At 41.9% G+C, this 23869-nt stretch overlaps 1 protein-coding gene, 1 long non-coding RNA gene and 1 other non-coding gene across 3 annotated transcripts in view; all 3 read left to right on the top strand.

The window, feature by feature from the left end:
• TOMM20 (translocase of outer mitochondrial membrane 20) overlaps window positions 1-9665 on the top strand; it is a 17340-nt gene extending 7675 nt beyond the window's left edge. Inside the window, exons 3-6 of the mRNA XM_026844583.1 lie at window positions 4602-4648; window positions 5332-5413; window positions 5695-5837; window positions 6963-9665. Of these exons, the coding sequence (XP_026700384.1) occupies window positions 4602-4648; window positions 5332-5413; window positions 5695-5837; window positions 6963-7007 (317 nt within the window). The 3' untranslated portion in view covers window positions 7008-9665. The remainder of the gene's footprint in view (window positions 1-4601; window positions 4649-5331; window positions 5414-5694; window positions 5838-6962) is intronic.
• On the top strand, window positions 404-538 carry LOC113478967. The gene has a single exon (XR_003398174.1). It is a non-coding gene; the product is annotated as a small nucleolar RNA SNORA14 (small nucleolar RNA).
• A 3423-nt stretch (window positions 9666-13088) lies between the features above and the next one.
• Window positions 13089-23869, top strand: part of LOC113478239 — a 36704-nt gene continuing 25923 nt past the window's right edge. The window contains exon 1 of the long non-coding RNA XR_003398023.1: window positions 13089-13444. This is a non-coding gene — a long non-coding RNA (uncharacterized LOC113478239). The remainder of the gene's footprint in view (window positions 13445-23869) is intronic.

The following is a 23869-nucleotide window of genomic DNA, read 5'->3' as shown; positions in this document are numbered from 1 at the left end:
CGGCAGAGCCGGGCTGGAGCGCGGGTTGGCGGGCGGCGTTGGCCCAGGCGCGCTTGTGCGAGGCCGACCCCGAGCCTCCGCTGCTCGCTGCTTCTCGTCATCCCATTACCTAAACCAGGGGACGGGTCTTCTTGTCGGAGCGTGTTTTCTGTAATTTGTGTGGTTATCGGGTAACTTGTGGTTTCTGCATCAGAAGCTGGGCTTGGAAATAATTCACCTTCCTCTTTTTAAAAAAATCTTGTTATCCTACATTCTCAACCGTGCTATCGCCACTGCATTTACGTGGTGGCGTTTGTTTTTTTTTCTTTTGGAAGACGATCAGATAAAACTACGCGATCTTTTATAGTGAAGCTGTTGCTGCGGTAAGGCAAGAGCCAGTGGCAGCCCTCAGGTATTTAATCCGCTGCATTCTTAACCCTCCTGGCAGCCCTGTTATTAGCTCCCAGGATAAGAATGAATGCTAGAGAAAACTGTTGATTAATCCAAAATGTAGAGCTCTTCTCCTGTGGCTCTTCATTATTTCACATCTTCAACATTTATTTAAATGTTTTAATAATTAGTGAAGGTTTTAAATGCAACTGTGTGAGTACTCAAGGTACTCAGATTCATCCAAGGTACTCAAATGAGTACGAAAAATAATCTGATATTTGTTTTGCTGGGTTGTTTCTGTCAGGAATGTACAGTATTCCTTTGATAACGAATCTGAAGAAATTACCGTTAAGGTAAACTCTCAGCAAGTAAACATAACATAATTATCAGTTTCATGGGTGGAAGAGTCAGTAACTCAATAGGTTAAAACTGAATATTTACCTGATAATGTCTAAATGTAACTTAGATGCTTTGACCAGTTTTAGTGGATTGCATTTGCTGAGGGACCAGTGTTGATGCTTACCAGCGTATTAATTCTGCTTCTGGTAAGCTCTTCCGGAGCAAATTATGTCTTTCAAATACTTCAGGCCGCATGTCTGTAGGATCTTAGATGCTTACTTGTTGAGTGTCTTCCGAGTACTTTTTTTCCCCTCTGGTGCAAGTCATTCATGCGGAATTTTGAGTATAGTGAGCTGGTTGTGTTGCACAAGCAAACTTGATTCATGGCAGTGTGATCAGCCATGTAAATATGAAACAAAGAAAATACTGGATTACATAAGATTTTTGCAGAAACACTGAAAATTATTTTTGCATCCCACTGTTTTTATTATCTGAGCTCCTATCCAGTAATGTTCTGAATAAGCCTTAGGCTTACTCTGATTAAGAGTTAACTTTTTTAAAAAAAAAAAAGAAAAAAATCCATTGTGGTTTGATAGGGCATAGCTATTGTCATTTGGAGGACATCACCATATGACGTGATATTTAGATGTGATACACAGGGTTGCTTTTAGTTGTAAGGCTTTAGACAATTAAGGAATTTGGTTTTATTTTTTGCTGCTGTAACTGATCTCTTAGTATGGATGCTTCTGGAATGGTGCCAGTGATCTGATTATTACAGTGCTTTTACTGTTGGAGAGGAAGGCATCACCTGTAAAATATTTGACAAAAAAAGGCCCAATGTAGCAGCCAGTTGCAGCTCTTTAGATGAAGACCTACTGTTTCTTGGGCAATAGTAGGGGTATTTGATGAAAAACTTATAGAAACCATCTTTACAGAAGATCTTTTCCACTAAAGTTCTTAGGATAAGGTTGGTTTTCAGTCTTTGTGATGCGGTGTCACCAAAATTTAGGAAGGACAGGAGATCCAGTGTGTTAGTGGATTGGCTGTCATGTTTGGTCAAGCACATGCTGACAAATGAACAAATATTTTTTTTGCCATCCCAGTTACATTGTACTTGTCTTTGGACTGCTTTAGGACCAAAGTAGTTTATGTTGCAGAGGCCCATCTTTTTTATGATGGTTTCAGGAGAAAAAAAAAAAAAAAAAAAAGTGATTTAATGGGAGGTTTGAAGTACAGCTGGACTTTGGTTTACCAGATATCTTAATCTTACTTGTTTAGCAGGTTTTGTTGTTTTTTTGCAGGTTTTGGTGTTGCTAGTTTGGGGCATGTCTGTATTTAATCTTGGGACCAAAAGATAGCAAAGCTATAAACATCTGGAGCTCTTTAGCTTCCACAGCTAAATTTAAGATAATAAGATTTTAGATGTGTTTGCTACTCATGTTTTTGAATGTGTAAACCAGAACTGTTCTGTATGCAAGTATAGACACTCATCTCTTGGTTCAGAGACAACCAGAATTTCTGACCGTGCTGAACATTGCCTCACAGCACCTTCTGCCTGGACAGCTGCATGAGAGAAGAGCAGTAGGCAGATTTCACGGGTGGGAGCTGAAGATGCAAATTGCTTTTTGGTCATTCTGTTCCTTGGTGGGACTGCTTGTGAAGCTGCTGGGGCAACTCGGGGATTTTTGCAACCCATGCCAGCGCGAGAGGTTATCCATTGGTTCCCATTCAAAATTTACTTGGCATGTACAAGAGCTGTGGCCTCTGAAAGACCTGGAAGTCACGTGCAATTTGAGAGCTGCAGTTTAGCTTTCTGTTACGGATGGGTGCATGTGCATTTCTGTGTTAACTAGGATTCCTTCTGTGAAAGGTTGCCCTTTCCCTTTTCTAAGTGCAATAATGTCTTTAGAAAATAAATTTCTCATTTTCTTGGAGGTCCCTTAGGGAAACCAGAATTTTTGTTATGTATATGTGGGTTTTTTACCCCAAAGCCATTGCTTTTTGCTTGTGGTATTAGAAATGTAACTTTGGGCTGTTGTTGCAAAGATTTTTTTTAAAACTGGTGTTACCAACTAGTATGGGAAAAATTCCTAAATATCCTCTAGAGCTATTTGTTTTCTCTAATTGGCTGGTGGACTTTTAGAGAGACCTGTAAAAAATGTATTAAGAGGAAGAAAAATTGTATAGTAAACAGATTTGAAAGGTTCTGTAGGTCAGTGTTCAGTTTTAAAATCTTGATGATTCTTCACATTCCTTTACTATCTTCAGGTCAAAGTATATGGTTTCATATGTGTGTGATCAGTGGTCAAAAGCTTTTATTAAATATTTATAGTTTCCATCATGCCTTTTTTTCCGTTATCTCTGAATATTTAACCTGATGAATGATACCTATTGTACTACTTTAGAAGATGTTATAGTCACACCAAGAAAACACAGTTTTCTCCTGAAAATGATGTACAAATGTTAAGCTGTTACTTCTTGTACTTTTCATTGATGTTTTCACTGAGTGCACTACAGTTGCAGTGTAGCTTGTTTTGATAGTTTTAAGATTGGCAAAATTGGTTTGCATAGTAGTTCAATTTAAAATTTTGTGCGAATAAATGCTTCAGATAATTGGAGTGAGCTGATTGAAGGCACCAACTTTCAAGAAACATTCTTAGTTCTGTATGACACATTTTTCTGTATGTGATGTTGTAAAATATTGTATGTGGGTCAATAAGCTGTACAAATTCAGGTGCTAAGGGTTACTAAGGTATTAATAGAAGGTAAAAGACTAATCCATGTAGTTAGAATGGGAACTCCCTTTACATAAAGAACACTTGATCTTGTTTATAAATTTCACACATAATGTCATCACTGCTAGGGAATAGTATTCCTGAATGTCTTCATCATGTGGACAGTTGCATTTTTTTAACTCATTGCCATTAAAACTGCTAGTCATATTTGGAAGTATTTCCAGCTTGTAAAATTTTCTCAAAAGAGAAATCAGGACTGTGTGACAGTTGTTCTTTGTCAACATAGATGTTCACTGAGCAGACACTGAGGACAAATAGTAAGAGTACAGTTAGTTACACCAGTATAACTTAAATACAGCCTATGGTTAAACATGTCAGTTGATGGACTTACAAAAATGATTATTCTAAGGAAGTCACCAGTATTACTATAATTATTATTTCTTGTATGAATAGCCGCTATTATAAAATATCTTTATACCAGCCTAATTGCATTAAAAGCAAGCTATATATCATTTTCATTACACTAGTTTTGCTGGAGCAGTACAACTTTATGTTGCAGACCAACTTTATGTCTTTAGGATGGGCAATTGAATCTGTAAATGTTTGCTTTCCTCAGATTTCAGAAATGTATGCTCTAGTATTGTGCTTGCTGTGGAATGGTGAGATACTGCCACCTATTTAACTAGTTCCCGAGTCTTTGCTATAAAGCAGCTGGGAAAGTAGTTATGTACTGTGGCCTGCTAAAGTTCCTGTTGGTGGTGCACCATATAGTTCAAAATTAGACAGCCTTGACTTGCAGACAGTTCTGTGGCTTATCATTATTAGAAGTCATGTAGAGAAATCCTATATTATTCCATTTCTCTTTCCTTCTTCATGCCTCTAGTGCATGAGGTGTGCTCTAGTGCAGGCTCTGCACAGCTGGTGTTTGCCATAGCCATCAGGAGAAGAACTGATGTTTTGAGTTGGTATGCTGCTGCCAGCCTTTCTTAGACCTCTTAATGATAGTCAGTTGCAGTCTTGTGCTCAGTCTTCAATATTTGCAATACATTACCGGTTTCTTATTTTGAAAATAACTGATTTGTTCAAGGTTTCAAACAATAATCTGAAGGCTTTTTAAATTGCAAATTAAAAATGTAAGATTTTTTTTTATTCTTACAGGAAGGAAGAAACAGAAGCTTGCCAAAGAGAGAGCAGGGCTTTCCAAGGTAATGCTGTGTTCAATAATGCAGTGCTAGTTTGAAAGATGTTACTCTTATATTATTTGTAAGATTTGTTTAAGGATCTGTTTTGATTCCAGCATTACAAACACTTCTGCAAATATGCAGTCTTTAGGGTATTTTTAGTGCTCACAAATAACCATATGAGATGGTTGTTCCTTTTTTGTGTCAGATAGAGTCCTTGTACTAGAAAGTACATTTACTGTGTGATTAGATGGATTTTTCCTCTGTAGCATGTGCAGGGATTTTTCAGATTTAAAAATCATTGATGGGATACACCTATAACTTAAACTTGATATTTTTTTGCTGTAAGTATTTGATTTCTCTTTCCTTATTGCCAGTGGATCCTGGAAGAAAATATATATAGTTATGATAAACATAACACACCCTTGAATTTATATGCGCCACAAAATTGTGTGCTTAATAAACTGAGTAGACATATTTCAGGCTCCGTCTCTACAGATTTGTGGTGTGATGATAGGAGACCTGAGTCTGATTTTTCAGAAACATTCTGTGTACATTTAACTTAACAGTAACAATTTTAGATTTTTTTGCCAGTTTCAATGTAACAGCATGGTGTTGTGTTTGATTTCAGTTGAAAATGTTTTCTGCTAATTTTTTTATTAACTTATGTTTAAGGGCCAACTTTAGTTTTACTTTGTGTGTTACAGTTGCCTGATCTGAAAGATGCTGAAGCAGTTCAGAAGTTTTTCCTCGAGGAGATTCAGCTTGGCGAGGAACTACTAGCTCAAGGTAATAGCATAATTTTGTTTGGAAGGGTAAGTTGTAAATAATTTTTCTTTACCTGTGTTAGAAGATAATTTTTGTATATTAAGATCTTTGGGGAGTCAGATTCACCTAGGAAGAGCTTTTTACTTGTTTCTAACCTGAGTTCAGAAGATCCGTCAAGGGAGGAGGAAAGAAAACTGTGGATTGAGTCTCAGTAATTTAATCCACCGTTGATGGATGTTTTATGTAAATAGTTCACGGTGTGGAAGAAGGTTGATTTCATAACATTATGGTTTGTCATACAGGTGAATATGAGAAAGGTGTTGATCACTTGACCAATGCCATTGCTGTGTGTGGACAGCCGCAGCAGCTACTACAAGTTCTACAGCAGACTCTTCCACCACCAGTGTTTCAAATGCTTCTAACTAAGCTCCCTACAATAAGCCAGGTATGTGAAATGTCCCTGTTGTTTTGTTTTGAAAATAATTGAACTACTTCTCTTATTCACTACATCAGTCTCCAGTATTGGTTTTTGTAGTATGTTTTTTGTGTATATTCAGTTAGATTAAAAGAAGCTTTTTTTCACCTGAAACATTTAAAAGTGTATATGAAAAATGTCATCTAGCATTAATAGCAAACAGGCTAAAACAGAACTACAAAATTTCTCTCATGCGTAGGGTATGCTAAGCTCTTCTAAAGTAGAGACATCTGACTGCAACTCTGATATTATTAAGTGGATCCACCGTTTCCAAAATACAAGTTGGGGGATCACAAAGGTGGTAACTTTCTTGCACTGGGTCTTGAGTTTTATCTCTCTTTTTTTAATTCTCTACCTACAAGCCTCTGCAAATGCTATAGAAGTCCATTGGAATTAATCTGTTGCTTTTGCTAGCCTGTTGCTTCTGGGCCAGCTATAAACACAAAATATTAACCTGCACCAGAATACATGACAGTTTTGGAAGCTTGGGGTTTTCCCTGATGACAAAAGCGTTCGTAGTTCTGTGTATAAAATGCCCTCCCTTTTTAGCCTGAGTACTGTGCAGGTAACGTGGTAATACGCTAGCAGGTGAGTCTATTGTAAAATAAATAATATGTGTTACGTTCTTGAAAATGCAAGGGTACTCCCTAATGGTGTTACCTCATATAAAACAGAGACTCAGTGCTGTGCATCAGTCAGCTCTCTTTACAGCTCATACTTGGTTATGGTTCAGTTTAAGGTCCATATAGTTAGTAAAAGCACTGGAAAGTGTTGGGTACACAAGCTGTAAATGTCTGGGAAACAGTGGAGCAAAAATGTTTCCTTAGAGAACAGGGCCAAAAACCACACAGAGTTCATCACTTGAGGCTGACAGGATATTTTTTATCTGTCTTTGACATTGTTAGGCATTGCACAGTACGTGATTTCTGCAGAACTGGCTTCAAAAGTTTGTCAAATAGACTACCATTTTTAACATTAATCAGTTTTCTCAGTAATTACACTGCTTAATATTCAGTGTAAAATTACATTGCTTGATAATCAGTTGCCTACTGTCAATTTTATGTAATTGTGAATGAGTTTTTCTCCTTCTTACAGAGAATTGTAAGTGCACAGTGCTTGGCTGAAGATGATGTTGAATGAGGTCACACCACAACAGGGGGAAAAAATGTTTTCTTACCCCAGAAGATGAGCATCATTAGGGGGATAAAGGGGCAAACATAGTAGTTAATGGACTGTGTACCACATCGGGTTCTACCAGAGTTAAAATTAACTTTGTGTAGGTGGGTTTCGCAGGATTTTATTTATTATCCCAGTGAAAAGTGTATTTTGATAAGAATTCATTTTATAAATACACTGTGGTGAGTTATCAAAGTATCACTAACTTCATTATTATTAAAATATGCAGTTGTAATGTTGTACATATAAAGACATAAAACTACGACCTATTAAAAACCCAATGCTCATTTTTGAAAAAACGAAGTTATGGCAATAAAGATTTATCTGCACTTGTGTGTCCCTATAGTACTACTTTAAATTTCAGAACATTTGGGTGTCAGAGCAAATGATCTAAAAATGACTTAACATTAAAATTTATTTTAATGTTATGGCTGGTTTTCCAATGCTTTTAATTAAGTTTAAAACCTTGTGTCATTTCCTGAGAAAACAGATGTGATCATTTAAAAAGTAACTGATCACCTTAGAAAGAGATGTAGATCAGAATGGTAATAGATGACTGGCTCTAGAAAGGATGACAAATCCATTTCTGTTAGGAACAATAACATCTAAAGTGATTCAAGTCAAAACTGTATCTGGCAAACATGAAAGCAGATGTCTGAAATAAAGCTGTTTGGAATAGAACCTGGGGCAGATTGTAAGAGCACAAAGGTTGGTTTTTTGGAAAGCTTGAGACCTTTTTGCAAGATAGGCAGTTAACTTTTCAGTATCTAGTCTTCAAGACCATAGAAAATGGTTGTTAACAGTCCTTCGCATTTGCCTTAAAAAATTTGCACTGATAAGGTAAGACCTTGATATCCACAGGCTAAGCTAGCTAAAGCTAATGGAGTTATAAAGATGATGTAGAATTTCAGTATGATGTGATACGGTAAAAAATTAGGTAAGTGTTCCTTTGCCAGTGAACATGAGGCAAGTAATACACAGACTCAAGGGAGTAGCAGAAGCATATTTCTGAAAGCAAGTTTTCCATGAATAGGATGTTCCAAATGTCAGAACAGATTGACTTGTACTGTTCTGTCTTTTTGTGCTGTCACCATTCAGGTGGCAGAAGAAACAATTGAAAATGTAGCTTTATATTTTTGGCATGGTGACTTGCTTTAACTTAAGGAGAAGAAAGGAGGAGAATGCTTTGAGGTGTCTGTCTTTTAGACCAGCTCATGGTTTGTGCTAATGATGCTGATACATTAATAATGAGGTACTAGGTGGCATAGTCCAAGTAGAAGTGAGATACTCTGAGAGCACTTTAACCAACATTCCCATCTGTCTTTGTCTCATTTCAGCCTGGTGTAAGTTTCTTTAAGGCCAATTCTTCCAAACTGTAGGTCTCAATTTTCAGAAATCGCCTCATACAGAATTTTTGAGAGGTGAAGTGGATAGTTCATGGTCATCTAGCAGTCAAATAACTTGAGTTTGGGAATAGAAATGTCTGTTACTAAGTCAGTCTGCTTAGATGGTTTGCCATGGAAGAGATACTTCCCTCTTAACCCCTTGAAAACACAATTTCCCAAGATTTGAGGTGCTATTGAACCTTTCTGTAATGCAACAAATACTGAAGTTAATTGCTGGTACAAACAAAAATTTCTTGGAACAGCTGGCTGTAGTTTAGTCTTTTTGGTGTGCTTAAATTCTTCTGGTAGCATAAAGTAAAAGTAAAACTTAGTATCCATGATCTTCAGGTGACTGGTTTGCTCTTTTCCTTTGAATTTATTTTAGAGGGAAAAGCTACTGTGCAACTTAGTATACTTAATAAAAATACTGTGAAAGGGCAGAAGCTTCTATTTTTAATGAGGCTTTCTGGAGGAGTTTTTCTTTTCCTTTCTAACACTAAAAATTAAAAATTCATAGGTTATGCTGACATAACTGTTACTTACTGTCCTTGCTGGTGGTGGTCACTTCAGTGGAATATCTTTTTGGTTCAGCTTTTAACATCTTAAGGTAAATCAAACTTCCACCCTGCCTTGAAAAACAAACCCAAACAGCATAAGACAAAAGTGGCACCTTTCCTCCAAACCTGAACAATTTTCTACTCTCTTTGGTACAATGATGACAATTTGAATTCACAATTTAGCTTACAGCAAAGCTTTCCTGAACTATGTTTTAGCAAACCTGAGTGTTAATTCTGATTTTGGTGGAAGAGTTGGTGATAGTCCGATTATGCCTACAAATGGTTATTGCTTTAATAAACATCATAGACACACATATTACTCCAACCACTTTTAGTTTTCTTGGTCCTGCAAAGTTAGATGGAACCAGAATTTTAGATAGCTTAAGTTTAAATGAAATCTTAACTATAAATTTGTTCTTCTGTTTGATAATCCAGAAGACTTGAAGATACTGTGTAGAATGGGAATTGGCTGTTGCTCCAGCAGTGTCAGGCTGATGCTGGTGTAGCTATCATGCACAGCCCACAGATGTAGGAGGCTGTAATTTAGAACTGGTTTCAGACATAACAAAGTGCAGGTCATCGGAAGTACTCTGGTAATGATGGATGTTACTGCATCAGTAGTAGCAATGCCATTGCATTAGCTGTGCATAGTACCATAATTCTTTTCACTTATGCAAATTTTTAAAAAGTGGAAATGAGCCGTTCCAGTTGTGGATTTGCTGCTGCTGAGATCACAGTTGCTGGTGAATAAGATCTGTTATCTTATTTACTGGGGGTAAAACTACTAATCTTTCTCTCAGAAAGAGCCATTTTCCCTTCTGTGGTGCTCCAAGAGCAAGGCACTTGTTTTCAGCACTAAGAGGGTTTCTCATAAAGGACATCTGAGGTCTGTTAGTTTTATGTTGGGAAGTCTCCTGTCATCAGTTACGAGCTTCTTGGGCAGCTTTTATAGAAAAAAACCCAGCTAGTTTCATGATCGTGCAGGACTACCTTTGATGTCCCACCATTAAGTTTTCTAGATAATAGAAACAAATCCAAAACCAGAGTGATCAGGCACACACTGAATCATCTGGCACTAATTTCCTTACCCTGGGGGATGACAGAATATTATTGTTGCCCTTAACTTGAAAAATGGAGAAGTCCCAGCCTTGGTGTGTAGGAGGCCAGACAGCCATCATCAAAGTAAAGCTCCAGTTATTTATGCACCCAGAAGAATATTTCTAAAGTTTCATTTGTACATCTGTTGATGGTGTGTTTGAAGTCTCTTAGGCTGAACAGTGGCCCTACATAACCGTTGTGTTAAAATTAACATGAGTTAAACTTCAAGGGAATCTTTGAAGTGGTCACTAAGTGCTTTTAGTGAGTGTTTCAAAGGCATGTTGTACTGTACACCCATGCTTCTGCGTATTTTAAACATACGGGTATGAAAAGGGCTGATGTGAAAAAAGATAATTTCTTCAAGGCTTCCGTTGTACCCAAGTCTTGGTTTGGTTTTTAATTTGTGTATTTACACTGACCAGTATAGCTTATGGTCCCCTTTATGCAGTGACCAAAAAAAAACTTGTCGGCACAGCAGTCAGATCTGACCAAAAGCCTGTTGCAAAGAGCCAAAATTTGTGCTTAATTCACAAGGGCTGGGCTAGCTTTCATCAGAGGCACGCTGGAAACTGAACTTCTGGTGCGGGTAACAGTACTTGTTTTCATTTGTATCAAAACAGTTTCCCAAAGAAGATGATGTGGACATCAGATGCTGTTCTCGAAGGGCAGAAGTTGTCGTGTCCCATGTATGAATGTGTGAGTGAAGCCATAGAAAACAGCTGACCCTTCTGTGATGTTTCTGTACCAAACTGTCCAGCTTACTGGCACTAGATAATGGGCAGCTTTTTCAAAGTATAGTGGTTTCTGTATGTTCTCGAATAGAAAACCCAGGTTCTCCCTTCTTTCTATACAGTAGGGGCTTACAGGTGCTAGTTTTACAGAATATTTACTGGACATCTTTTTGATAAGGTCACTACCCTATTTTCTGATCACTGCTGTAACCTAATAATCATTAATTCTTTAAGACCTCTGTGCTATAAGCTTCTGACTCCAGACATATAGTTCCAGTTCCTGTTTTGTGAAGGTCAGGCCTTGATTTAATGGGTTTATGGATGCATGTCCTCCTGCAGCACTTGCTCACAATTACCATCATTTCCCTTACACCCTGGGAATGTTCTTGATTCATCTTTGGGGTGAGAGGATGTCTGTTGGTGCTCACCCAGTGTGTGATGGTTGCTGAATGGTGTGTTGTTGCAGCTGGCACAGTGTTGCTACAGCCTGCAAATCTGTCCGGATGGTCCGTGCTGCAAGACAGTTATGAGTGGCTTTCATGTATGAAATTTCTACTGTGCATGGATGCAGAAAACAGCTGAAGTTGGATAGTTCTGCTGTTTCACGTCTTGGAACCTTACAGCTGAAAACCGATTTGGTCACAGTATCATTTATTTGAGCAGGTCTTAATCTGAACAGCAGAGGGCAGTTTTGCACACACATTCTGTGCAAACTCATCCTGCAAAATCCTAATTTTTAGAATCTTCCTGTCTGGTGAGTTGATGCAATGCAGCATTTTGTCCAGACGAATTTGGTACAGTGTTTAAGACAGGATCAGTGGGGCAGCAGTGGCATGTGTTTCTACTGATACCTATTTGACTTTTTCAATCCTGTGTGTTTGGTTTATTGTGCTGACATGATAAGAAGGATTTCCATTTTTTTTCTCTCCATCCCTCAGCACAAGCCAGGTATATAGATAAGCCAGCTGCATTGTACAACTTAAACACCGCAACAAAATGCAACTGAATCTCATGCCCAGCATGTGAGAGGAGTTTTCCCTTGCTCAGTTGTCATTTTTCTGGATGAGCTTTTCTAGCTGGAGTGAAAGGAGAGCGCTTGTTAACTGCAGTAGGGATGGAAGAGAAATTTGCATCTTGAGACTGCCTGGAGTTGAACTCTGCCTGTGATGGCCTGTGTGAGGAGGGACAACCAAAAAACAAACCAAAAAGGCAAGATGTTATAGGTCGGTGACAGGATGCAGTTTCATTGCTGGTTGAATTCCATTTTAAGGTGGCAAAATGTACTCACCCTGTTGCAATCCTGTAGCTGACACAAAGTGAGCTGGTGGGGTCTCTCTCATGCCTTGGAGGCAGCTATTTGTATCATAGTGGCACCCTGGCCTGAAACCAAATCTTAACTACTCCTACAGCTCGGAAGTGGTTTTTCTATGCTTCCTGGGCTGTGTTTGCAGAGGGAATGTGTGTGTTTGTGCCATACAAGTAAATGGAAGCTTTCAGCCCTTGTAGCTGTAAGTCAGCATTTTTCCAAACATTGAACCTTGTTAGTAAGAAATTCTTCGAAGTCCACTTAAAACATGGCAAGTATCTAGAGAAAGAGAACTGTTTAATAAAAGATACTGTCTCTGCAAACCATGCTTCTCCTGCTTCCTTAGGTCAGTCTGGATATGTTACACCCTGTAAGATAGCCTGGAAGATACGGAAAATTGCTATAACAAACCAATATTTGCGTGTTTTGGCATGTATGTAAAAGAGAATTTCCTGAAGCTCTGAAACAACCTGGTTAGCATCTTCTGTTGTATTTAATATTATTTAATGAGAAGGAATGTACATTCAGCTTTGATGATTAAAATTACAATGATTATTGCATGAATATGTTAATTATAAAGCAATGACTAATTAAATGGAGAAATGGAGAAAAGGGATTCTTGAGCAAGCATGTTCTTTGAGAAACTCTCCTGGTGTTTTTAATTGATAGTACATGCCTAATCAATGCATAGCAGTATCTCATTATTGGTGTGAACAGTCTGGTTTTGATGGAAATTTGCTTTCACCACACATTGACCTGGTATAATGTAATTGCTTGTTCCTGTAAGTTACAGCAATGAAGACTACCAACTCCTGGAATTAAGGAGGTGGAAGTTTTTGCCTATACAAGGAAGAGAAGCCCCATCTGACCCCAGGTTGCAGGCTCCATGTTTATTGAGTTCTTCTAGTTCAGGTGTTTCCTATAGTGACACTCACCTGAATTTGCATAACTATGAGGGGTTGCTATTTGATTTACATTTTGTTTACTTTTATCCCTCCAGCTAAAGTTTAAAGCTTTAACATTAGGCCCCTTGGCTTATGTTAGAAGTTGTCTAACAGAACTAAGGGCCCTTTTTACGTCTCTGTAGGGATGTTATCTACTGGCCATTGGCACTGGCAGAATTCTTAGCATGAAATTATTATTACTTCTGTATCAGCAGAGATGTGTGTGGCACTCTGAAGAATCTGTCAAGATGAAGTCTCTGCTTCTACAAGCTCACAGCCTGCGGTCCTGATCCTGTAATTTACTCTGCATGGTCCTTTCCTCATGGAAACCTAAGCAGTCAAGAGCAGGACATTGGGACAGTGACCCAGGAAGGGAGAAGGTAAGGTTTAGGATAGTATGATTGTTTTGGCAGTTATTGGGTGGGTGTTTTGTTTATCTGAATTATTTACGAAGCTCTAAAGCTTGCTCCCTTTCTACATCATACTATTTTTAGACTGGTTGGCTAATGAGTGCTAGTTAACAATATCATCAAGAAAAATCAGACCTCCACCAGTCATAGACCTGCTTATAAATCAAGACACCTACCAAAAGGAAAAAAACATATTAAAGACACTATAATTGAAAAGATTTGAAGCACAACCCACCCCAATCTGAAATCAAATAACATTACTGTTGAGCACTGGGTTAATAACTCTGCTGGTAGTCCTACAGTTCATAAGTGGCTTCCGCATTGTAAATGTAAGAAGCAGTCTTTCAGAAATCTGGCTTGCTGTTTGATAGCAACTTTAAAAGGAACTCTCACTGTTCTGTCAAAACTTAGTAATCAGCCTACACCGTAGTGCCTGAAATTCGGTGACGTCATTATGCAAATAGGAAAGCCAGTACATAGGTCTTAAGCAGGCATAAATAAGGCAAACAGCTTAGAAAGCAGTGCAGTGAATCAGCATCCATCCTAGATGTTGGGCTGCAAACTGTGAATACATGACAATCTGGTAAAACGGTTGAAAACTGGAGAGGTACTTTACTGAGAGAAAGTCCAGTTTTAGACAACTGAGCCATCCTTAAAAACAATGCAGCCTTCTAAATCTTGCTTCTGATGCTCAGAGTCCTCGTGGTTAGAGCAGATGTTATCTGTTGACCAGGATGACTCTGTCCTCCTTTTTCTGCTCTGGAGCCGGTATCTGGAAAGGAGAGGAGAATATGACTGGAAGGAGTTGGTTTCCAGAAGATCAGATGATCAGACTGATGTGTCCTGCCACCCTCAAGAACCAACAAACTGGTTCTTAATGGGAGCTTGAGCTAACCACTTGGGCACTTTGGCTTCTCTGGGCAACCATGGAAGTAAATGCTAATAAGTTACATTGGTTTTCTAAAGGGCTTAGAGACTCTGGGATGGAATGTACTGATATTTGGGCAGTGCTTTCCTCATGCCTTTTGTCATACAATGTGAAGCAGGGAAAACAATTGGTTTGTGTGTAGAATCCATCCTTTCACTTTGGTTGTTTCCAGAATGGTGTTTGTTATGAGACTGCCAGGGTCAGGAGCAGTGTTTTCTCTGCTGGGTTGACCCCAGAATTTTTCATCGGGTCTGATAATATTTGTCATTAGACTGTAGATCTTTTCACAGATGGATGTCTTCTACCTCAGGCAGTACATTTTCAATAAAAACAATGATCTCGTGTTGATTTTAAAGAAAAAAATTAAGAAACAGATTGCAGTCTGACAGAACCAGCAATGGTTCAGACTTAGGTTCCCTCATGGCCTTTCCTTTTTTATAATTTTACTGTTCAAATGCTGCCTCCACAGCTCCTGGTAATGTTGCAGGTGGTGTGTTTAGTCTCAGGGGGTGACAACACAAGCTTTGTTGTTGATAGATGAAACAGGGATTTTGTAAATTCAGAGTATTCGTACGTCATCATAGTATTAGTAGTCACCAAAGTATTTGTAGAGGTCATCGCTCTTGGCTTTTGAAGATGTGCTGTTGTAAAACTGATTCGCTGGAGCAGCATAGATTATCTTCATTTTGGGGAACTTAACTGCATTTTCCTTTCTTCTTGGAAGAACATATTATTTTTGCTAATATCAAAGAATATTACCTTTGTTGACCCTGGCTGTTTACGGCACATGCAGTACAGCCGTGCTCTTGTGAAGTTTCACAGGTCTCAGGGGCCAGAGGCACAGAGCTAATGATTAGCTAGACATCCCGTCCTTTGCACCAGGGCCAAATGCAGTCTGCTGCTGAACACCTTTCATTGCCCATAAGGTGTGAGAGTGGTCATTTATTTCCAGTGGGAAGTGCAAGAACAGAAAGCACTTTGCCACGGGGCAGAGCTTTATGGGCGGTCTTGGATGCTTGATGCAAGGCTTCTTCCATTGCTTCTCAAAATGATCTTTTTTTTGGCAGAGTTCAGGCACTGGGAGTGTTTTTGTTTTCTGGCTAAATAGAAGCCTGCTGCAGCCAGAACCTTCCAATTTAATATCTTTCAATGAACATCAGAATTCACATACACCAAAGCTCTTTTTCCTTTTTAACTTGCTGTGTGAAGGTCGTACAAAATAATTCATTCTCTGCCCTTTGCTGGGTGTCTTCCAAAGGTGGAGTGCCTGTCTTTTGCTATCTAAGGGGCTTAGCATTTTGGCTTGTCTTTTTTTTTTCAGTGTTGAAAGGTTAATATTTGTATTCTTTTTGGAATACAAAGGAAATGTGTCATCACGGAGGCATATAGTTGGAGTTGGATTTTCAGGGGTGGCACTGCAGATATCATCTGGTCACACAGGTACTGAGGCGTTTGGTCCAACAGGATTAGGGTCAGGGCATCAGCTCTGGATTCAGGCCTGTCTCCTTGGGACAAGGTAGCACTTGTTGTTCCTGCCAGCCCATCATTTTGCTGAAGACATCCGTATGACAATCGCAGAACATGCTGTGGCTGCAATAGTTTGATGTGCAGCAGCAATGAAAGATGGGAATCTGCGGGCCTCAGTGTAAGCACCAGCTTTTCCCTGCAAAGCCAAGTTTGTCTTAAACTTCCTTTTGGTGGAATTTTTTGCTTTTCCCCTTGCTTTCCTACACCTGTCTTTTACAGACCAAGTGGTTTTGCAGTTGTCAAGCTTGCTTGTAAAGCACTGGAAAGAAACTGGGCCCCATGTTCAGGTAGTGTGCCTGCTGCCCAGAGACAGGCACCAGAGGGGGTGGGGGGTCGGGGGGGCGGCATGGAGGGCCTGCAGAGCCCCAGAGCTTTCCAGAGCCAGTGCCACTAGATGGCAATGTGGTACTCCTACAGCTGGGACTCCTCTTTCCTGTAAAATTTCTTGCTTTTTCTGTATTTATCTCTGCCAAACTGATGATTGCACCCACCACCCCGGCAAGAGAACAGAACAAAATCATTTCATAGAACATTACAGCTGTTGTGCCTCTTTCTTTTCTTTCTTTTTTTCCGTTTTTCCCCCCAGTTCTTTGTCCCACAGCAGGGTGCAGAGGTTTAAAAACCTTCTTTCTTAATTGCTCTCCTTCTAAAAACAGAGAAAACACAGCCTCTTGGGAGCAATTAGCTGCGAGAAAAGCATTTCTCAAACAATTGCCAGGAAATATTGTCTTGACCGATATTCCTGATGTAACACTGTCGTTCTCAGTACTGTTATTCTAAGATACTCAACTGCAAAAACAGCAGGGTACAGATCTGTAATGTACGATCTGCAGCTTACCACCTACCTTACCTTTTTATATCCATTTGCTTTCAGTTTGTGTCCTCCCTGCACCCCCTGTAGCTATTCTGTTTAGGAGAGTGAAGAATTATTTGTGACTTTCCTCTTGTGCCTAGAGTATCAGGCCAAGGCTGTGACAAGACACAGCTGAAAATTAAGGTTATGTCTCTGCTGCCCGGGTTCCTGATTGAAATTCAGTGGCAGTGTGCTGTTGAGGAGGTCAGGCTGCATGCTTACAGCAATCCCTTCTAGCCTTAAAGACTGGCAGCCTGAGAGTACGTGAGGTTGGTGAAGCCTGAATTTCAGTGGGAGCAGCTGGAGAGCAGGTATGTGTGAAGCAGGCAACAGAGGCACACTGAGACCAGGGTCTCGATGCTGAAAGTCCTCTCCCCATTGTTGTATTCATGGAAGATGGAGTGGGCTGTAGGGTGGGGAGAGGTTGGAGGAATGGTGGTAAACTTCAAGCTCTAAAAGCCAGCATTAGCAGTGGCTAGGAACTGCTGCTGGCTAGCCAGCTAGCTAGATGTACACGCATGCGTGCCCATTCACATACACCGCCATAGCTGCTTGTATTGTGCGGTTCAAATATTGTCCCTCTTTACATAATTTCATGGAGATTTGAGAGACGAGCATCACTCTGTGGGACAGGGTGTGAACTGAAGCACCTTCTGGAAGACAGACAGCAGTGTAATCCTTTCATTCAACCCTGTCTGCAGCTGCTTTTTATAAACTTGGCATAAATACGTACTCAGTGAGGCCAGGCCTGTGTAGCTGGAAAATATTTTCCACCATCCAAAAAACCAGAAGATTGGAAAAAGAGCCCAGAAATTGTGCATAACATGGAATGGCCTCGCTTGTGGTTTTTTTCCATGACTTCCTCAGCTCATTTTTCTGCTGCCAATTTTAGAAGCCCATAAGTCATACTTGTTAAACTTTCTCAGTTAAAATGTAACTCTAAGAACAAAGTCATATGATATGTTGCAGCCAAATAATCCTTCCAGAGTCTCTGACTGGAGAAGAGCTACCCCGATCTGGCCAGCTTGTGAACCGGCATGGGCTCCTGTCCCGGGAGAGGCAGGGCTGAGGGGGCAGGCTCGCAGCGGGAGGCCCAGCTGTGCCGCCCTCCTTGGGTGAAGGCTTCCCCACGGGCTTTAGCAACTATTTCTCCCTGCTTTTTCTAGGATAGTCAGGCCTGTGGTGCATTGGGTTGCAGAATGGTTGTTGCAGAAATTTCAGCTCCTCTTCTAGAAGGACTGAGCAGGAGATGAAGCAGAGGAGGGAGTGAGGGGAGGCTGGTGGGGTCTGGCAGTGAAGGGCTGAGACACCGTTGTAGGAAGGTGCTACTGCTGTCAGGGTGAAGGTGCTGAGGGGTGAGGAGACAGAAGGTTGTCAAAAGCGAAAGTGAATTTGCTGGAGGGTTTGAAGAAAGGGCATCCTGACTTCTGTGCATTTTTAAGCATTGAATCAATATGGAAGTACTTGCACACCAGGAGCAATATTTTTGTTTGCCAGTTTCACTCTCTTTTATAAGGTGATTGTGCTTACACGGAGCCCCAGATGGTTGTCTTGAAGTGCCATCCCTTGTCCAGGGTCTGCTCTCTCGCCTTGCACAGAACAAATCCCTGGTCACTGCTGCAGTGGGGTTGCTCTAAATTTACTTTGGGGCAGCAGCAGGATTTGACTGTTGGCCCTGCAGGCAGTGGTGCTTCAGCCTTCCTGCTCCCAGCTGCAGCCCTGGACCCGGTCCCTGCGCCTGGTGGCTTGGGAAGGCGGGGAGTACTGGTGTCCCACCAGGGCTGACCTGGGCAGCGCCTCTGTGCGAGGGTGTGTGAGTCCAGCAGGCCGTGAGGGACTGGAGCGGGCAGAGAAGAGGCAAGTGAGAGGAAGGAGAGGAGCTGTGAGGGGCTTCTCAGTCATTCACCCTTGTGCTGGGGATGGAGCAGTATGGAGAATTTCCCTCTGGGGAAAAAAAAACCAAAACCAAACAACAAAAAAACGCACAAAATACCTGTTTTTTTTCCCCTAAATATCAGCTTTTGAGTTTGGTTCTGGCCCTCAGTGTAAATGGGAGAGTGTCTGGAGGAAGTCAGGGGAATCACACTGCTGCAGAGCGGCTGCCAGAAGCAGCGGGCCCCAGAGACCGCCTTTCTGCAGCAGGGCGAAACGCCCTCGCGAAGCCTGTGTGGTCTTCACGGGAAGGGAGGAACTGAGCAAACCCACTGGAAACCGGCAAGGGTGTTGTAATGTTTTTTTGGACAGCCAGTTTCAAAAACCAGCGACTCTCTCTCTCTCTCTCCCCTGGCAGCCGCTTCCCGTGCCATGACATTGAGGGAGGTGGTGGTGACTGATGTAACCGCGGCTGGGGAGAGTCACTTGCCCAATGCACGGAGGCTGGCCGATGGCCAGAGAAATTTGCTAAGGCTGGGTTTTCTCACAACGGGCTCCCTGTCCCTATGCGCATACCTGTAACTGGGCCAGGTGCTTGGCACAGCTGCCTCCCCAGCCGAGTACACGAGGCAGCGGAGCTACCTGAGCCAGGAAGAGAAGAAGTAGAAGAAAAGGAAGAAAATTTTGTTCTTGTCCCACGTGTATGCAGGCCTGATAACTACCCTAAGCATACATTGTTTGTATCACCATATTGTAATTAATAATGACGCCTGTTCGCTGAAGCCAGCTGTTCTTTGTGCTAATGGCGGGAGGCATGAGGAAGAGGGTGAGGAGAGGCCTAGTAATGTTTTTGCTGGATCACTACCTTTAAGTTATTGTGACAGACCTTTAAAAGGATCTCTTTGTATGAACTGGAATATAATGCTCAGCTGGGCTCTTAAATTCTGGCTCTGTTGAGAAGAGAGATCCTTTCATATCGATTGTCATTTCGTATGCAGTTCAAGCACCGACTTGTAGAAAATCTGGGCCAGGAGAGATATCATTAGGTATTTATGGGGGTTTGGTTGGCTCAGCAGTCAGTTTTTCCATTGTCATGCCGTGACAGTAGTGCATTACATATACCCTCAGGAGACATCCTTCTGCTTCCACAACAATAAAGGACTTTTTTCTTTTTCTGACTCATCTTCAGCTTGAAAAAAAAACCCCAACCACCACCAGTAAATATAATTAGCAACAGGCAGATATACTGTACGTAGCTCTCAGAGCCCACTGGGATAGTTCCTGTTAAAATGTATGCTCATGGTTGCTCACCCCATGCTTAGACCTCCAGCTGCATTTCTGATTATACTTAGATGTTTTAACATAGCCTAGTGATGTTGTAGGCTGAGGAGCCGTTTCTAGTTTGGATAAAGAAGAGGAATATATTTAATGCTGGGATTGTCTTTCATGCACACACAGGACTTTTGGCCAGACTTGCAGCTCACAAGGCAGGGGAGTACAAATGGCTGCGCTGCGCCGGATGTAAGGTCCACTTAGCTCTTTATCCTGCCTCTGGCAGGAGCCAGCAGCAGATGCTGTGGGAAGGAGGACAAGAAACAGAGCAAGACTAGACTGATCCTGCCCCAGTGTGCCCTCTTGGCTCCCAGCACAGCTATTCTCGCTCACCAAAGGACAGGGGAAGAGGCAACTACTCCCTTATTCTTTCTCTTGCCAGACCTTCTCAGGTCCCTGCTGCACAGTGGCCCCTGTTTGCTTTGCTTCCCAGATGTGGCTCCGCGTGGGACAGAAAGCAGACCCAGGTCTGGTCTTCTTCGCTTCGGATCTACGTGGTCACGTGAGAATTTCTGGGTTAAATGTGTCCTGGCCCCCTCAGCATTTCCCTTATGTAAGCGTGATGGAGCCGGGAGCAGGTGGCGTGCAGCTGGGCTCTGCTGTCTGCCAGGTGGGTGTTCCCTTACACTGCAAGCCGGAGTCCGCGCCATCCCAGTTAGGGGCTGCTGCCTGTCCCGCGTGTGCCATTGGAGCACTACGAAACCAGGACCCAGCCTTTGGGTCCATATTTCACCTCAGGGTGAAGGCTGATGCCAGTCACATGGCTGCAAGTGGGCCAACTGGGAGATTAGTACAGCTTTGTTTATTTATTTATTTTAACCTGTGACTAAGATGGGGGAGTATTTGGATGGGAGCCGCTCCTCCCAGAAAAGTGCTGTTTATATTTCAGTCTCCTGAGCAGAGTCAGTCGGATCTGAAGTGCTCATAACGCAGCAGTGGTATGTGGACTCTGCTGGCATGTCCTCACATAACCTGGCATTTGCACTGCCGGACAGAGTGTGGGCTGGTTGTTTGCTCATCCTAAGTGCAAATGGCCAGAAGTTTTCCTCTGTATTCCTGATTGCTGAGCTCAGATGGGTGGAGGAGAGGAAGAGCAAGCTTTCATCCAAAAGTGGCCAGGCATTGCGTAGAGCCATACCTGGGGTTACGCTGACAAAAACGTGACAGTGTGGGTGGGGTGGCTCTGTAGCCACAGACTGTATTGCAGGGCTCACCTGTGCAGCATGTGTTTAGCACAGTTACTAGTAACACTGCTGTGTGTGTAAGCAAGTCCATACCTGCTGCCATGTGATTAAAAGGAAAGATGCTTTTAGAAACATGGGAGGGTGGCATGAAAAAACAAGTCAGCTGAAACATCCTTAGCTTGTAGGGCACCTGTGGGCTAGCAGACACAAGTGACACAGTGCACAGAAACTCCTCAGATGTCGAGCTGGTGTTTATTTCCATTCTCTCTACCTAATTCCACCCGTGTAAGCTACTTATTTCTTTAAGATCTTGTCAATCCAAGACCCTGGCTGTAGACATACCTGGGGGAAGGGCAGAGGCAGCTCAGCCAACTTTGATGAAAAATTATTTCATAAAGTGTCTTGTTACCTATGACAGGGCAGAGGGCAATGCAGAGAACTAGCCAAGAAGCATTTAAAGCCTAGGGCTTTAAAAAGAACCTGAATAGGTGGCTAGCAAACTAATGATCTATGGGGAAATAGGATTTTGCGTTCTTGAACTAAGGAAAGTTTGGAGGATCCTGTCCCCAAATGTCATCAGTTGCTACAACAAGTCTTCTGGAAATATAAAAAGTCTGTCTCTCTCTCCCCTCCTTGCCTTATAGCAATATAAGCAACACAACTTCATAAGAGTTTTGTGATAAATAAATTAGTAATCCTACCTCCAAGGCTGTCTGGGACTTCTGCACCACATCCTTGCTCCAGCTTATACCACAGTATGGTATTTTACAGTGTCTGTGATGGAGAAGCTTTCTTCTGTGTAGCATGCTGTGATATGTTCACTGGTCACAGCATTGTCTCTGGGATGAGAAATGGGACAACTCTCAAGTCATCGGTCTTGGGCATTTTCTGTTTTAGCACTCTATAATTCTCAGCAAATCACCTGGACAGCTAATGACTGGGGTCAGGCCTGTTGGCCTTTGGTCAGCAAACTAAAACCTGGGGTTTTTGTCTGAGCCAAGCCTGTAAACAAGGCATAGGCCAAAAATTCTTTTAAGCTGTCATGGCAAGGGCTAGAAAATGGAAAGAAACCAGTGCTAGCTAAGCGCAGTGTAGGCTGGGTGGTGCTCTCATTTCCAGCAGGGAAGTCTCTGACATCCTAAACCGGCAGCTCAGCCATGTCAGTGCAGCAGAAAACCTGCAGAGGAAGGGGACTGTGGCAACTTTCCCTTGTGTTGGTGGTCCCCAACTGGTCAGGGCTCAGCAGCTGTGGGACTGTAGGGAAGGTTTGCATGATGTTTTTAGTGACGGGTCTGCAGGCTCCAAGCTGCCTGTGCCCTCCTGCTCTTGAGCTTCTTAAATTACATATTCAATGGAAAGTAACTGTGGGAGAAGGCGGCACTGGCTGAGGCAGGTTTGATCTTGGGAACACCTGTGTAAAGGTGCAGTATTTCCCAAGGAGGAAAATCCAGTGTAAATGAGGCCAGGCTCATGGGGTTCTGCTCTCCAAGCATGAGTTTTATACTGAGGTCAGTGGGAAGCAAAGGTGTGTCAGTCTTCAGGTGGGTGATTTTTCTGCTGCTGCTTGAGCTCAGTGAGGAACCTCGGGGAAGCCTTCCTGAATGAGTTGGCTACCTGTGCCTTGTCTGACTTACATCCCTCTGGCTTGTGCTGACACACAGACTGGCATTGGCAAGCTTTCTTGGTGACTAGATCACTGCTTCCATTTGGTTAAAACATGCAAAGTGTCTTTCAGAGAGAAGGAATGGGGTTAGGAAGAGGAAGCTGTGAGAGGCTTAGTTTGCGTTGCTGAATCAGGCTGGGCTTGGTTTGGAAATTCCCTCTCTCTAGGCCTAGAGTTTCACTGGTTTCAGGTTTCAGCCCAGCGCAGCATCAATAAGTCCATTCTTCCAGGAAGGTCAGACTTACTTTCACTCCATTCCTCCCCTTCTCTTTGGGAGAGTAAAGCTGTTTAATGGCAACAAGGGTTCAGGGTGCAGTCTGAGCAGGAGGAAGCACCTTTGTTGTTTCTTGTCCTTCTGCAAGCAGACAGGGACAGCTGTCTCCTTTCCCCATGTAACCACTGAAGTGTCCAACTGCCCCTGTGAGGGTTCGGCTGCCTGATCCTCAAATGGAGGCCAAGGCCAGTTGCAAGTGCTCAGGACCTCCCAGGACCAGCCCTTGGTTTAGTTTTCCCTCTGGCCCTACCAGCTCAGGAGATGCCCCATGCAATCAAAATAGATTTAGAGGATCTTTTACTGACAGTGTCTAAGGAAGATTTGAGGTGTCTGATAATGTATTTATGTCTTAAAGCTGCTCTGTGGTACTAAAGGACAATTATTGAAATGAATCAATACATGGACCAAAGTAGAATTCAGGAAAGAAAACAGCTCAATGGAGAAGTTAGGAATATAGCTATCAGCCTGATTCCATTCATTTTGGACCAGGTGACAGTCGCAGGCGCAGGATTCAGTGACATTCAAACCTTTCTCTACAGGTGAAGGGACACAAAATAGGATCTAATTTGTTCTTCATGGGGCATCACTTTTTTTTTTTTTTTTTTTTTTTTTTTGGCATGAAACTACAGGTAATTTATGTCAATGTCGTCAAAGACACATTCTTTTTACTCTCACAACTATGACCTTGTATCCAGCTAAAACAGTTACAGTGGGTAGCTACTGAGATGCTCAGCTTACATTCACAGGGCAGATTTTCCAAGC

This window comes from Athene cunicularia (assembly GCF_003259725.1).
Source record: "Athene cunicularia isolate RWA chromosome 3 unlocalized genomic scaffold, athCun1 chr3_part1, whole genome shotgun sequence".
NCBI lineage: Eukaryota > Metazoa > Chordata > Aves > Strigiformes > Strigidae > Athene > Athene cunicularia.
Note: the sequence above shows the minus strand (reverse complement) of the source record. Positions and strands in the feature narration are given on the sequence as shown.